The 16,067-nt window shown below is 35.9% G+C and overlaps 1 protein-coding gene across 20 annotated transcripts in view; it reads left to right on the top strand.

The window, feature by feature from the left end:
• PDLIM5 (PDZ and LIM domain 5) overlaps positions 1 to 16,067 on the top strand; it is a 223,168-nt gene that overhangs the window by 106,047 nt on the left and 101,054 nt on the right. For 18 of the 20 annotated variants that reach the window (XM_043572071.1, XM_043572080.1, XM_043572102.1 and 15 more), the window contains one exon: positions 15,769 to 15,811. In XM_043572071.1, coding sequence (XP_043428006.1) covers positions 15,769 to 15,811 — 43 coding nt within the window. Of the gene's footprint in view, positions 1 to 6,345; positions 6,365 to 11,423; positions 11,654 to 15,768; positions 15,812 to 16,067 lie in introns of those variants that run through there. The other 2 variants (XM_043572124.1, XM_043572073.1) reach the window with 2 other exon arrangements.

The raw sequence follows: 16,067 nt of genomic DNA, 5'->3' as shown, positions 1-16,067 counted from the left end.
TTGAGGTATGTAGCTCACCCACAGCCTTGGGTGTGGCCTATGAACATAGCTGTTAACTCTGATCTATAATTTTTATATTTTATTGCCATGTGTGACTGGGTTTTTGGATTGCAACATTGATGCAAATGAGAGAGAAGGAAACATGTCAGATATACCTTAGCATACATGTTTTTGGCTTTGGCTATTTGCATCATCATAACTTTTTTTTTGTTGTTTATAGAACTTCAGTAAGTTGGCTACACTGCTAGAGAAAGTTTTAATATGCTGGATTTCTTCATGGGGATTGGGAACTGAGCTTGTTCTCTGGCCAGTCTGTGATAGTTTCTTATCTGTGTTGATTGTGATGGTTTCAGAGGCATCTGAGGCCCACACTATCCCCCAATGTTACCTCTGAGGGCAAAGACACATAGTTGCATGCCGTGGTTAGCCTGGGTGTTGTCCTTGTACCTTGGATTCAGTAAAGTCGGTGAGTGGAATTTAGAAAAGGAGAGTCATTGACTGCACCTTGGTAATTCAATACTTTCTCCTTCATCTGACTTCTCAGAAACACACGTAGGCATCACCAAGCATAGGATTGTTGCTAGCTGAAAGAACTGTTTATAGGACAAGTAGGCTTTAGTTCCACTATGGGGATAGAGGAGTGATTCTGAATATTGTGAATGATTTAGAATGGGATTATCTCTTTCATTTCCCAGTATCCCCAAACTCCCCCATTCTTATGGTAGCCAAGAACTGACATTTTCTGTAATTAGACTAGGTGGTTTTCACAAACTATTGTATTTAATGTCAGATTCTTCTCTCATAAAGCTCTAGAGCCTGGAAGATGATTATAGTTGTCATTTATGTCCAGTTTTCATGTCAAGAAGGATGATAAATATCATAGTTGACACTATCATTCTATTTATGTGGCATGTACTATTGTAAGCCCCTTACAGACATTTTTTTTTCATTTAGTTTTCACAATAACCATGTAAGATAGATAAGTATTATTATTATTCTTACTTGACAAGTGAAGAGATAGTAAATGGAGGGGCTAGGTTAGAATCTGGACAATCAGCTCTTAACTCTGTGAGGTACTGGATATTCTAGATGTTTGCATTTCCCTAAGCTTGAAGGGACCTTCTGGGCCAGTTGGTCTATAGCCATCTTCTAGGAAAGAACTCTGAAACAGTGATACAGCTCCTGTGTGCACATTACCACCAGGCAGCCCATTCCAGTTAGACAACTGTAATTAAGTCATAGTCCTTTCAATGAAAAATTTCACTGTTGGTATTTATTCAGCAAGAACATTTTATAAAAGCAGCCAAATGAGTTGAGTATCAGAATAGTTATGAAAAAAAAAATCATTGTTATCTTGAAAAGAATCAGGAATTTTGATGCCGAAGCTACATAAATACTTTTGTGTTTATTGTAAATTGTTTTGTTTTGTATTTTTTTAAAGATCACAGTGTGGAGCACATTGTATGTTTTTCTATGGACTGGTGCCGATTCTTTGTGAAGTTTCAGGTCCTTCTGTGAATCTCATAAAGCGAGGTAGATATGATAGGAATCACCTATTCCTGTTCTTTAGAGATCTTTTAGGGGATACTTAGCATCAGTATAAGGGAGACATCAGATTAGAGGATGTGTTTTCTCGCACTAAAGAATCTAATATATTTCAGGTTATTTGTCTTCAGAGTTAGGTAGGTATTAGTGTTTGGCTTTTCTAAATTTTTACAAATTATCAAATAGGGAGAATCTCCATCATCTCGTTCAAATTATAGGCCTTGCTAAAGGATGTCATGGTTGGAACAATACATATAGTAACCTATGGTCAGCACCTCTGTTCTTCTCAGTGACTGTAATTCTGCCAGAAACAAATTTAGTGAGGTTGAACTTTATAGACATGCCCTAGTCAAAACACTGTGTTAACTATTGTTGTTGTTAGGTCTGTTTATTTTGTTCTTTTGAGGATATTATTAATGCGGTATTTTTCAATAATTAAAACTAGTTTGGGGTTCCTGGGTGGCTCAGTTGGTTAAGCGTCCGACTTCAGCTCAGGTCAAGGTCTTGCGGGGCACTAGTTCCAGCCCCGCATCGGGCTGTGTGCTGACAGCTCAGAGCCTGGAGCCTGCTTTGGATTCTGTGTCTCCCTCTCTTTCTGCTCCTCTCCCACTCGCACTCTGTTTCCCTCTCTCTCTCTCAAAAAAAAAAATAATAATAAAATAAACAAACATTGAAAAAATTAAAAATTAAAACTAGTTTAATAGTGTTTAATGAATGGGCTGGTTCAGTTCAGGGAGCTCCTATTTGTGTGACTACTGTTATCTAGCCATCATGTTCATTATATGACCTGTCAAGTTTCCAGAACCTTCTGTGTATTCTGCCTTTGAGTCAAGATTAATGTTTATCAAAATGAGGCTTGTTATGCATTCAGTTCCTTGAGTCGGGACCAGCATCCCCCTTGCCTCCCTTTTCTGTTTTGTAAATGAAACGGACTAGAACAGACTATGTTTTAATGAATTGCACATGAGAATATGTTTTGTTGATGCATATTTGTACTAGGTAGGTCATGATATAAAATATATTTCTGACTGTATATTATGATTGAAAAGTTTGACAACAGTGGTCTACACCACTGCTACTCACTTGGCAGTCCTTGGACACTGGTGCCAGTGTTCACTCTTCATTCCCGGTCTGCAGTGAGAGAGGTATTGAAATTGAGAATAAGCCTTTAGAAATTTTTGAAGCAGTTTGACATTTGATCAGTGGGTTTGTCCCATGGAAAGGTGTAGACCAGCTTTGGGGTTACTGAACCTGTTTAATAGTCAGCATACACTGTGAGTTGTGTACGGTTATGAAGCAATATTTGAGGGTCATTTTCTAATGTATTAGATTCAAACAGTGGAGGAGGGAATTCCCTCAGGATAAGAAGCTTACTTTTTGGTAAAATAGGTAGAATGTGTTGCTACTTTGCTATAGTTCCAGATTTTCTTCCTTTGATCAAGCCCCACATCGTTGACAGTGTGGAGCCTGCTTGGGATTCTCTCTCTCCCTGTTTCTCTGCCCCTCTCCCTCTCACCTCTCAAAAATGAATAAGTAAACTTAAAAAAATAATAATAATACTTTGTTAACAGTGGGAAGCTTTGGAATTCTAATTTAGCCTGTTTTTACAACAAAATCCATTAAATTAATCAGAAATTTAAGCAATACTATTTTATTTTACAAACAAAATTCAGTGTCTATAAACAAAATAGTTTCTTAATAAATAAAGGAAAGATTGAATACATTTCAGTCCTTTCAATATGATAGTATAAATGTGAAGTTAATCACAAATAATATAAGAACTTTAAAGAAATGAACAAATATTTTAATGTTTGCTGGCTTTAAATTTTCCTTTTTTAGACTTAGATATTATTATTATATTGAATACTTTGAACTAATTTAATGAGATTTGGTGATGAGGATGTTGGACAAGATTCTACTACTGAACTGATAAATGTGAAATTAGGGTATCATTTTAAAGTAAACAAGGATAGACCTGATTTATCTATGGCTAAAATAGCCACAGTTGATCATTAATTTTTAAATTCCTGGACTCTGAGTAACTACGTCCAGATTTTTGAAAGACCTAAACACACCCCAAATTATTTTTTGAGAGTTAAACAAATGGAAAAACCTAAGTTGAGACTCTAAAGAATGAAAAGTTTTCATTCCTGTGCTTTCCACAAGACAGCCGACTGACTTTGTTTTCCTAATAAGGCTATGCTAAATACTGGAATGCTTGTCCTCTTGAATTTTATTGAAATACCTAAAAATACCCACTTTACAAAAAAGGTTGCAATCTAGTGTGTTTAGCCTAGACAAAAATAGAAAAAGAGATGTATCTGGAAAAAGTTAGTGGCAAAATTGTGCCTCCAGTATTCATTCGTATAGGACAGAGCGCATACAAATGTGAACTTCAAAGAGCATTCATTATGTCACACTTTGGATGTATGAAGAACAAATTAGGTATTTTGCTGTTTTCCATTTGTACTTGGTTTGTCTTGATAGATTTAAGATTTGGGGCAAGATTTAGTCCCCCTCTCTTCCCTTCTTCTGTAGTTAGTAAGTAGGCTTATACAGGCTAATTTTTTGCTTAACACTGTATTTAGATTTAATCTTTAGTTTCAGATTTGGATTAGACTTTCTTACAAAATAAAGTGCTATGTTTAGGAATCCTTTTCCATCTCACTTAGAGGAGTAGAAGACCAGGTCCTTATATTGGCATAAAGTAGCCTATGTGCTCTGGTTCCCAGTTCTCTCTCTCTCTGGCTGTGCCTCTACCGCCCTCCCTGCTGTTCTAGCCCCATTCTAGCCTCACTGGCACATTCCTGCCTGTGAGACATTACGCTTGCTCTTTGCTTGGTCTGGAGTTCTCTACTTCAGGTCTCTGCTCAGATTTCATCTTATTGTAGAGGCCTTCTCTGCCGTCTCTATATAAAATGACATATCCCTGTCCCTGTCTTGCTTTACTAGACTCCATTGCACTCATTACTGTGTGACATACTTGTTTCATTTTATTCTGCCTCTCCCAAGTAGAAAGTAAGCTCCCTTGCAGTAGATAGTTTGTTTTATTCATTACTGTTTCCCCACCTCCTACAATAGTCACCTGTGTTACAACCTCAGTGAATATTTGTGGAATTAATTAATAAGTTAATGAAACAAATTAATTTAAGGAAATTATAACACAGGTACTGCCCTTGAACTTGAAGTGACATTGAGTATAAGACATATTGGTCAGGAATGAGAAGGTGCTTAAAATAATTTATGATAGGGGCGCCTGGGTGGCTCAGTCGGTTAAGCGTCCGACTTCAGCTCAGGTCACGATCTCATACTTCGTGAGTTCGAGACCCGCGTCGGGCTCTGTGCTGGCAGCTCAGAGCTCAGAGCCTGGAGCCTGCTTCAGATTCTGTGTCTCCCTCTCTCTCTGCCCCTCTCCTGCTCATGCTCTCTCTCTCTCTCTCTGTCTCAAAAAAAATAAATAAAGTAAAAAAATAATAATTTATGGTAATATAGAAGCCCATACTAAAAACAAATCTGGTGGTTAATGGGAAATAGATTCTGACCATAACATAACGGTGTGTGTGTGTGTGTGTGTGTGTGTGTGTGTGTGTGTTTAGTAAAAAATAGCAGCTGATTCAAAAAGAATTGAACACTATCAAAAATGTATTATTCAGTGACTAGTTATATTTGTAGGTATATTTATGTATATAGATATATATTCAGTAACTAGGTATATATGATATATAGCCAAAACCTAATTGAACCATCATGGTTATTTTTGTAATCTTACATGCTCACTATAACCACTGTATATCAAAGGCATACATCAGATCTGTAGTCTGATTCATTATTGGTAGCATATCACCATTGATAGTTGTAATGGGGGACCATGATGCCTGTTCCTTTATTTTCTTAAGATGGGTGAAGAAGAGGAGATAGAAACACGCGGTTCTTGACATACCCACAGGAAGATCTTGTGATGTAGTATCTCGGGATCTACATGGCCACTAACTTCAGAAGCTGGTTGCAATTTTGAGCAGAACACCCAGTTTAGCACCATAGATAATGTTCATTAAGGAGCCTCCAGCTCCATCCTGCTGGAAAATGAGGTTATTAGAAAATTTATTTTGCTATGGGGAAAAATACTTCTCTGGAAAAAATATGGAAGCATTGTTTGAAGGCTCCATAATATTCTTAAAAGGCAGAGGGTTGGAGTTGCTTTTAAAGCATATGGAGAACTTGGGTTCAAATCTTGGTTCTGCCATTTTGAAATTTAAATTGTGGCCAAATTATTTAACTCCTTTGAGCTTCTGTTTCCTATATTTAAAGTGAGAACAATATTAGTCTCTCAGGAAGAGTAGGTGAGATAATTCAATAGGGCAAATGAAATTGTTGGCATTTGTTGATACTCAACAAGTGATACTTTTTCATCCATCTAGTTTGTTGTTGTTTTCTCTTGAAACTTATCCTGGTAGATAATGCGGTTTGAGTATAACAGTATGTAATAAGAAACAATAATTTCTAGAGCTGTAGGATCAAATCTTCTATATAAGGAGTAGAAAAGTACTACGTGTCACTGCTGAGTTTGTGTGAATCACAGAGGTGTGTTATAGTCATGACCTCATTTTATCCTCAAAACAGTTCCTCAGCAGAAGGAACAAAGAAACTGTAGAGTAGCTAATTTATTTTTTGGTAGACTTGCAACCTTCATTTAGCTATTTCTCTGTTTCTAAAAGAATTCCTCTATCAATGAAGAGCTTGATGAGAGAAAGACTGAATGTGAAAAGCAGGCTCTCTCTGTCTTTTTAGGGCTCTAAGCTTTTCTAAACGGAAGAAGAAAGTAAGTAAACAAACATTAGGTTTATGAATTGTGCCTGCTTTTATACTACTTTTATTCTATTCTCTAGTATCTGATACTTATCAGGGTTTTCGTGAAGCAGTTAGTTTTCTATGCTTTTTGAGAAGTCTTTGAAAATCCAGTTATGCATATATTTTGTTACTGATGCCTATTTTCCTAATACAAATGTTAACTGCATTTGTTATTCAAAGACATTTTAATAGTGTCATTGAAAGAGCCAGAAAAATGTGGGTGTATAAATGGAACTCCTACATTTTCAAAGGCAGATTATTTACTTTGCAAATCCTATTATTTTTATATTAGCAGTAAAGTACTGTGTTGATAAAAATACATTTTTTCCTCGGATTGGAGCTGGAGGAGAAGATATTTTAAATACAAGTGATTAACATTATGCCGAAAGAAAGATATAAACATTGTAGGTTTTCAGAGAATGCAACTCTGTTATCAATTGGTTGTTTACATCAGTCCGGAAAGTATTACCATCCATGCCTGATATCAGAAAGAAAGTTTAGAGTTTTGTGGACAAGAGTGGGAAAGAAAGAAATTGACTTTTCAGCTTCTCTTACAGAATGCATGGTGTATCCTTTTTCCTTGCTGTTTTAGAATTTTTTAAAAATTGTATTACTAATAGTTTCATTTAGTAGAATATGTAGAAGAAGATGAGAGAGGTTTTTTTTTTTAATTTTTTTATTAAAAAAATTTTTTTAATGTTTATTTTTGAGAGAGAGAAGAGAGAGAAGACAAGAGTGCAAGCAGGGGAGGGGAAGAGAGAGAGGGAGATGTAGAATCTGAAGCAGGCTCCAGGCTCAGTTGTCAGCACAGAGCCCAGTGTGGGCTTGAACTCACCAACGGTGAGATCATGACCTGAAAACCAAGGTAAGATGCTTAACTGACTGAGCCACTTGGGCGCCCTTGTTTTGTTTTTTAAAGTAGGCTCCATGTTGGGGCGCCTGTTCGGCTCAGATCATGATCTGGCAGTTCGTGAGTTAGAGCCCCACGTCGTGCTCTGTGCTGACAGCTCAGAGCCTGGAGCCTGCTTCACATTCTGTGTCTCCCTCTCTCTGCTCCTTCCCCGCTCATGCTCTGTCTCTCTCTGTCTCTCAAAAATGAATAAATGTTGAAAAAAAAAAAAAGTAGGCTCTATGCCCAATGTGGGGCTTGAACTCACAACACTGAAATCAAGAGTTGCATGTTGTACTGACTGAGTCAGACAGGTATCCTGAGATAGGTTTTTAGTAGCCTTTATCATGTATTCGCAAATGAATTGAGGGTGCTGAGTAGTGGAGTTGAAAATAGTGCTTAAAATGTCATCTTTAATCAAACAGCATTAACCCTGTCCCTTCACCAAGCTTCAGTATCAGTGCCAGCCATGTGGTGTGAATTGTATTTGAACTGGGTGATTTGGAAGTTTAGATGGGTCATTCGATTACAAGTAATACGAAAGTTTGAGGTAGAGGGGTTACAAGGAATTGACAAGTAGCAACCACAGAAAGACTAATGAGAAGCTAAACTCATTTCTTATACCTGTCAGTGTCTGAACAAATTGTGATTAGGATTATTTTTTTTTAAGGCAGCATGATTGTGAGGCTCAGAGTCCAGAAGAGCTGTGGTCATGTAGGATTATTTCCTAGAAAGTTTGTTATAATCAAAACCATCGAAGTGATCTAAACCAGAGGTTGGCCAAATTTAGCCCCTTGCCCATGCCTGTTTATATGAATAAAATTTTATTGGCACACAGGCACGTTCATTCAATTATATTTGCATCATCCTTCTTGCTCTGATAACAGAGCTATGTAGTTAAATTTAGTATCAACCACCTAGCACTTTACAGTAAAGTTCGCCATTTCTTAATGGGCAATATAAAATAGATTCTTTATTTAAAACTTCTGTTGAAATAGGGGCACCTGGGTGGCTCAGTCGGTTGAGCGTCTGACTTCGGCTCAGGTCACGATCTCACAGTTTGTGAGTTCAAGCCCTGCGTCAGGCTCTGTGCTGACAGCTCAGAGCCTGGAGCCTGCCTCAGATTCTGTTTCTCCCTCTCTCTCTGCCCCATCCCCACTCATGTTCTCTCTCTGTCTGTCTTAAAAAAATAAATAAAAACGTTAAAAAAATTTTTTAAACTTCTGTTGAAATAGTATTTACACTATAAAAGAATTTTACCTATAATAAGAACATACTATCCTCAACTTTGAAAATTCCTTTTATTTAAACTCGAATGCATCAGGGCACCTGGGTGGCTCAGACGGTTAAGCATCCGACTTCTGCCCAGGACATGATCTCATAGTTTGTGAGTTTGAGCTCCATGTCAGGCTCTGTGCTGATAGCTCAGAGCCTGGAGCCTGCTTCAGATTCTGTGTCTCTGTCTCTCTGTCTCTCTCTCTCTCTCCCCTTCCCCTGCTTGCGCTCTTTCTCTCTCTCAAAAAACAAATATTAAAATAAAAATTTCTCATTAAAAAATAAATACATAAACTCAAACACATCTAAAATGTTACACAGTCTTTAACAGTCTTTTTGGTAAAAGTTATTTTACAAATACTATTTAGAAAAATGCAGTTTTTAAAAAATGATTCTGAGGCTATTTTGAGTGTGGAAATGAGGTACAATGGACAGACAAAACTTTCCCTGTTAAAAATGTTCTTGTGGAAATAAATGTTGAGTAAAAAAATAAATTTCTTCCATCTAGAATCAAGTAGAATAATGTGAAATTTTGCATTTGTCACTATATGAAACTATCTTGCTATCTGCCTCCTTCATTAGAATGTAGATTCTAGGCAGGGACATTCTTTGACTTGTTTATCACTATATTCCCAACAACTGGAACAGTGCCTATAGCTTCATAAATATTGATGACTGGACAGATGAATATATGGTCTCAAGTGCAAGATGTCAATCGAGTAACATACAAAACTGTCACCAAAACTAGTTATTCAAATTGATCAGTATTCAGTTTGCATTTATGAAGATCTTAATAACATTGAATTTGTGAACTTCAACCATAAAAAATAAAGCAGCATACTGTGAGAAGAAGAAATATTTGTTAATTTGTTGGCTCCTTTTTTTTTTTTTTTCCAACGTTTATTTATTTTTGGGACAGAGAGAGACAGAGCATGAGCAGGGGAGGGGCAGAGAGAGAGGGAGACACAGAATCGGAAACAGGCTCCAGGCTCTGAGCCATCAGCCCAGAGCCCAACGCGGGGCTCGAACTCACGGACCGCGAGATCGTGACCTGGCTGAAGTCGGATGCTTAACCGACTGCGCCACCCAGGAGCCCCTCGTTGGCTCCTTCTGAGTGAGATGGATATAATAGAGGAAGGAAAATGTGGACATTGGCATTAATCTTGGCATTAGCAGTCTAAATTATTTAACACTTCTGGACTTTATTTCTGAAACTTAATGTACTGTATGTAAGGCCTTTAATTCAGTATTGCGCTCCTAGTAAGGTCGCAGTAAATGTTAACGTAATGTAATGCTTGCTGATGCTGTCATTATTTGTATAGTGGGAAATACTTTATCATTTTAAGTTTAGCTTAGTGCTCTCTCCTTTATTGTGTCTTCCAGACCGCAGCCCCGCCCTGCTCCCAAATAGTGTAACCATGTGGGTCCTTTTCTACCTTGCTCCCTCACTCTGTCTTTCTCTGGCTTGGTTTAGAATTGGTTCATGAAAATTTCTTCTCAAACCCCATCTATGACCATCTCAGAAGGATTTTACAACAAAAACCTCATCCTTCCATATGGAAGTAATTATCAAGTGGCAATTGCTTGTTCTGGATTTATCAGAGCCATACCCAGTCTCAAGCCAAACCCAAGCAGAGGGGCTCTAAAGCAATTCCCTTACTTCTGTCTTCCTACCTTCTGCCTCTCACTGTTTAGAATCCGTCCAGCTTTGGGTTCTTTCTTCCTTGCTAGGGGAAGACATGTACTCTGTTAGTTCCCATGGTAAGATAGAGAAGATGCAGGGTGAGAGAGAAATTGGAAGTGAGACTGTGTATATGAGTGCATGTGAGCACAATCTTTTATATAAGCTAAAAGATATTATGGTATACTGATACCTAACTTTTTTGTACTTTTATTTATAGAAACTTTAATCTCTACGTATTCCCACATCCTTTAGAGAAAAGCACTGATACATTGCCATAAGTGATTTAAATGTTTAAGGTTTGAGTTTGCAATAGAATAGACTGGAAGTACACAATAAAATATGGGGAAATTGTTTAAGGAGACATCTCTCTGCACACTTGAGTGCTCACTTTTTCCCCTCTGGAGTTGCTTTGTTATTGCAAATTGACAACTTTGCAATTAAAGTGATTAATGATGTACCCTAGTGTTTATGGGTCTTGAGGTCAGTGAGCCCAAAGATGGCCATGCTGTGGGAAACTTAGATAGAGCTCATCTCACAGAAGAGGAACTAAAAATCCTCCTGTTTTCGGCATGCTTGTTTATGAGTTAAGTATATTAGATATGGTTGAAGGAGTCACCAAGACATAATGAGTAATGTGAATAATCTTTATCAGTTTAGTTCTGTTGCTTAATTCCTCATTCTTAAATAGCAGTGTGAACATTCATTGGCGACTTCATTAACTCAAAGCACATTATTTTGTAAAGCAATATTAGAACAATGCATTAAATCATTAAAAATATAACTTAAATATAACACTATTCAGTGGGTGTACATAAGATGCAGTTTTATTTGATGGAAGTAATTATCAAGTGGCAGTTGTTTGTTTCGGATTTATCAGAGCCGCACCCAGTTTCCACACCTTTGAATCTAATCCTTGATAGAGCTATTGCTTATTTATGGCTTTATTTTTCCTATACATTATTGTAACCAGGGCATCACACAATTCTAGTTTCTAACAAAATTCATTATGTCATAGAATTCCTTTCAACTGTTTGGCCAGAAGTTCTGAGACTGTTTGCAGTGCATCAGAGATTTTTTATTTTGGATACTGCTCTTAAAAAATCAGTCAACTTTCAAAATAGATTGTTATAGCCACACTGATGGCTTTGTTCTCTGAATTCCTTGAGCTGAGGGATAGTACTGGGCCAAGGCACTAGTCTCTCACCATCATGGCTTACTCCTGTACAGTGGCTTTGCACTAACAGAAGAGAGAACAATAAGCCTATTGTTGATCCCATGGCACTGAGCCATTGCCAGAATCTCTGCTGGATTGAAGCACACACTCCACCAAAGGCACTTGTGATGATCACTGTGATCGAAAGGGAGATATATCATCTCACTGCATATTTCCTAGGATTTGAAGAGAAAAAAATGTAGGAATGATTTTTAATAATTATACCTCAGTTTTAAAAACTGCTTATGTATTTTATTTAAAAGTCTGTTTAAAATGATTGACTTTTTAAGTAATGTGTGACATTTCTAAAGTAAAACAGATGCTCAGTCTAACGTGTATTTTATTTTTAAGATAGATAACTAAAAATCTTAGTTTTGAGAAATAGTTTTACTTATCATATATGAGGAATTTCTCAGGGAATATAGGAAATACATATTTCAGCTTGGTAAAGGAAATGGGATTTTCCTCCCTTAAACACTGATTTAAATTACGCTCATAATCTCTGGGTGTCTTATTAATAAAGTTGAAGATAAAGAAGATACTCTGTATGACAAGAGATTTTGGGGATTGTATGGATTATAATGTTTCTTTTTCTTCATTTTAGCTGCTTCTAGGAGACTTAAATAAACATTTCAGACTTACAGAGATTTACTTTCTTTACTGTTTCTTTAAAACAGCATTTCCTAGAAGGTTTTTCCACTAACTCCAGTCTTGAGAAAGTTTTCCTAAATAAACGAGTATTCTAAATAGATTAGTATGCCATGGTTCAAAGGGATAGATGAACAACAATCTGCAGTGTTTTCTTTTTTAGGTATTTAAATGCTCTGAAGGGGCGCCTGGGTGGCTCAGTCGGTTAAGCGTCTGACTTCAGCTCAGGTCGTGAATCTCACGGTCTGTGAGTTTGAGCCCCTCATCAGGCTTTGTGCTGACAGCTCAGAGCCTGGAGCCTGCTTCAGATTCTCTCTCTCTCTCTCTCTCTCTCTCTCTCTCTCTCTCTGTCTCCCTCTCTCCCTCTCTCCCTCTTTCCCTCTCTCCCTCTCTCCCTCTCTCCCTCTCTGTCTCTCTCTCTCTTTCTCTGCCTGTCCCCAACTCATACCCTCTCTCTCAATTTTTTTTAAAGGCTCTGAGAAGTTCTGTGGCTAACACAATTATGTAACTTTAAGTTTTCCAGATATCTTTAGTAACAGAAACTCTTTCTTGTTCTGTGTTTTGAAAAGTACCTTTCTGTGAAACATACTTTTAGAAATAGTCTTACTTGTCATAGAATGTACATACAAAACACATGAGAGAAAAAAACAGAGCCGCTACTAAAATGTTAAGTCTGTTTCCATCTACTTTTTTCCATGCACTGACCATTCTAGATATGTTCTTTTATATCTTCCTTTTATCACTTAACATCATGAAATTAGCATGTTATCATGCAATTCAGGATTCTTTCAAAGAATGATTTTAATCATTGCATGTTTCATCATATGGTTATATTGCAGTTAACCATTTCCTCGTTGTTGTTTATTTAATCAGTTGTTTCCAATTTTTCATTATTATAAGTTATCCTGTAGGGAATTAATATCTTTATACATAAAATCTTTTACATACTTCAAATTATTTCCTTATGATAGATTCCCAGAAATTGACTATTATTGTTTCAAAGAGCACGAGTGGTCTTCAAGGCTTTTTATAAATAAACACCAAATTATTTTTCAAGAGAGCTTTAATAGTGTATAGTTCTCCCAGCAACATGTATTTTCACAAACATGTATTAACATTTAAAAAAAAATCTCAGCACGTCTGAGAGCAAAAGATGGTATATGTTTATTTTTTTATTTTGTAATAATTTTTAAAGTTTGATTTTTTAAAATAGTACTAATGCTGTTCATTAATTTTGCAGATTTCATTTGTCGTGTATTCTAATTTCTCACACCACAATAGTTTTAGTGTCACGACTATGTAATTACACTTAAATACATTAAATAAATATACTTATACATTTATAAATTAAAAATATATAAAATTATATAAAATTTGTCATGTGATTGAGTATCTTTAAGGAAATATACAGTTTCAATGATTTTATGACTCATTTGAGGTTATTTATATATATAAAAACCCATGAAGCTAATTTCTGTTGGATCTAGTATCAACTATTTGACATTTCATTATGAGTAAGTCTGTTTTTTATTTACAAAATTATATTTGTGCTTTCAATGTGTAATGGACTCAATTTCAGAATTTTGAGGGTGTGTTGTCCATTTTTTTTCTGACTGCTTGTCTTAGTTTGGATCATTGCACTTGTGAGACTTTATCAGAAAGCAAGCAGGGCAAACATTCAAGTTTCAGATTTTAAGCTCTATTGTGAATACAAGATTTCAAGCAGTATTTTTTTAGAACCTTCAGTCCACTAAGTATTTTAGGACTCATTATTATTCTGTGCTTTCTCAACAAAAAAGAGGTTGGACTCCAAAATTAATGAAAACTAGCCATTCTGAGATTCTTGTTGTTATTGCTAACATTGGTTAAGAAGTAACACCTAGAAAAGACTGAGAGGTTTGTTTTCATAGACATAGGATATATGCATTTTATTCTGTTTGGAAACTTGGTGACTGTTAAACATCATGTTCTTTTCTATAAATTGTTATTAGATTGCTAATAGTTTCATGCACCTTTAAGTGTCCAGATGAAAAAGGAAACCATCCAATTATGGCAAGCTTCCAATAATATCTTGGGTGGTTTTAATAAGTAGATCCTTTGTGATTACATCTTATTGTGAAATTTCAATGAAAGGAAGATTCCACTGTTCTGTACTTGAACTTGTTTCCTTTGCTTATTATAACAGCCCTATAAGCTAAAAGAAATTTGAGAGTCTATTTGAGAGTACACATGGAAAGTTATGCAACTTCACAGAGTATAATTCTATATTGTAGTAATCGAGTGTTAGCATCCATTGTAGCCTCATTAGGTTAGCCAATTTTTCAGTCAGTGCTTGCCCTAACTAATCAAATTAGTTGTTATTGGAAAATTCAGTTGCTGCTAAAAAATGCTGGTTGGAGTTCATTATTAGGTTATAGTCATAGAGATCAAATATCCTATGCTAGCTTCTTTTATCAGTTATCTGTTATCTCTGTAAGTAAAACAGCCTCATGGTTTGTAGCTTAAAATTGTTGTCACTTATTTACTTACTATGGTTACATTTCTTGAATTTTGTACTTGGTATCTTATCTATAGTCTTGTATTATAAGAAGAGTCACATTGCTTCTGGCATTATTAAACATAACATGTACTTTAAGACTGGGTAAATAGCCTTTAAGTTATTAGCTTTCCCGATCATTTAGTTATCCTTGACTACAACTTGTATATTGCAATATATAATAAGTATATATAAGTTCTATCCTATATAATTTACTTACTGTAAACTTTGAAATACCTCACCTGAAAAATGGGGATAATGATAGTTGCTACTTTGGTTAATTTGTCATGATTATATGAGATAATTGTTCTAAGTCAATTATTGTTACTGTTAGTCCATGCTAATCAAAATGACAATAATAATACAAAAAAGCATATATCGAAAATAGTTAATTTGAATTTTGAAATAGGTTCTATGCATGGATTTTTGTCCTTCTTTCCTTGTTCTCTCCTTTTCACACTCATTACTGATAACCTGTACATGCCAGGCACAGTGCTGATATAGACACACAAATGGGACATGGTCATTTCTTCACTGAAATTATAGCCTAATGGAAGAACTTACAGTTTAGTTTTAGTGTATCAAATATTAACTTGCATAAACACGTAAGAATATAAATACAAAATAAATACTCATTTGGTGACCGAGTTCAACCAGAATTTATTCAGTATCTTCGTAGAGACCCGATATCCTGTGGACGTATTCGTGGATGTTAGGTAGGAGAAAAGGCAGGTACTATTGGAGACAGAGGTTCAGATAAGGTATTTCAACTTCCCAGGGATGAGAAAGTCATGTTTAGTATACTTTTCCCTTTTGGGTGGGGAATAACCTTACTTGAAAGCTTAAACACGGGTGCATTAGGAAACATGATTGGTGTTTGTCTTCCCTCATTTGAGTAAGTAGAGAACTAATGAATACTTAGTGTTTAAGGATGTTGGTACTTGCAGCATTTTGAGTTACATGAGTTAATTAATTAGTAGATTACGAATAGTCAAGATTATGAATTATGAAGCTATAAATTCTGATGATATATTAAGGTATATACTAATAAAAATTCCATTAACTAGATGTTTGCAAAAATTTATGTGGTTTTTTTTTTTCCCCTTTTTCTTTCTTTTTTTTCTCTTCAGGGCCTCTGCTACACCCAAGCCTGAGCCAGTCCCCGTTCAAAAGGTATGTTTCTCATCTAGTATCGCTAGGTACCACTTGATAGTCCTTCCTGGATCACTGTTATTTCCATTTCCTGTCTTAGTCCATAGTGACAATTTATAGTTTCAGTATAATTTTCCTCACAGTTCTTTTCCTTTAAAGATTTGGGGGCGGAGGGATGGAAATCAACACATAATTAGCGTCTGTAATTGTACCTATATTATTAAAGCATGATTTCCAGGGCCATATATTATCAATAACTTATGTCCATATTTCTTAC

The sequence above is a fragment of the Prionailurus bengalensis genome, chromosome B1, assembly GCF_016509475.1.
Source record: "Prionailurus bengalensis isolate Pbe53 chromosome B1, Fcat_Pben_1.1_paternal_pri, whole genome shotgun sequence".
NCBI classification, from domain to species: domain Eukaryota; kingdom Metazoa; phylum Chordata; class Mammalia; order Carnivora; family Felidae; genus Prionailurus; species Prionailurus bengalensis.
This window is presented reverse-complemented; position numbering and strand designations above follow the sequence as displayed.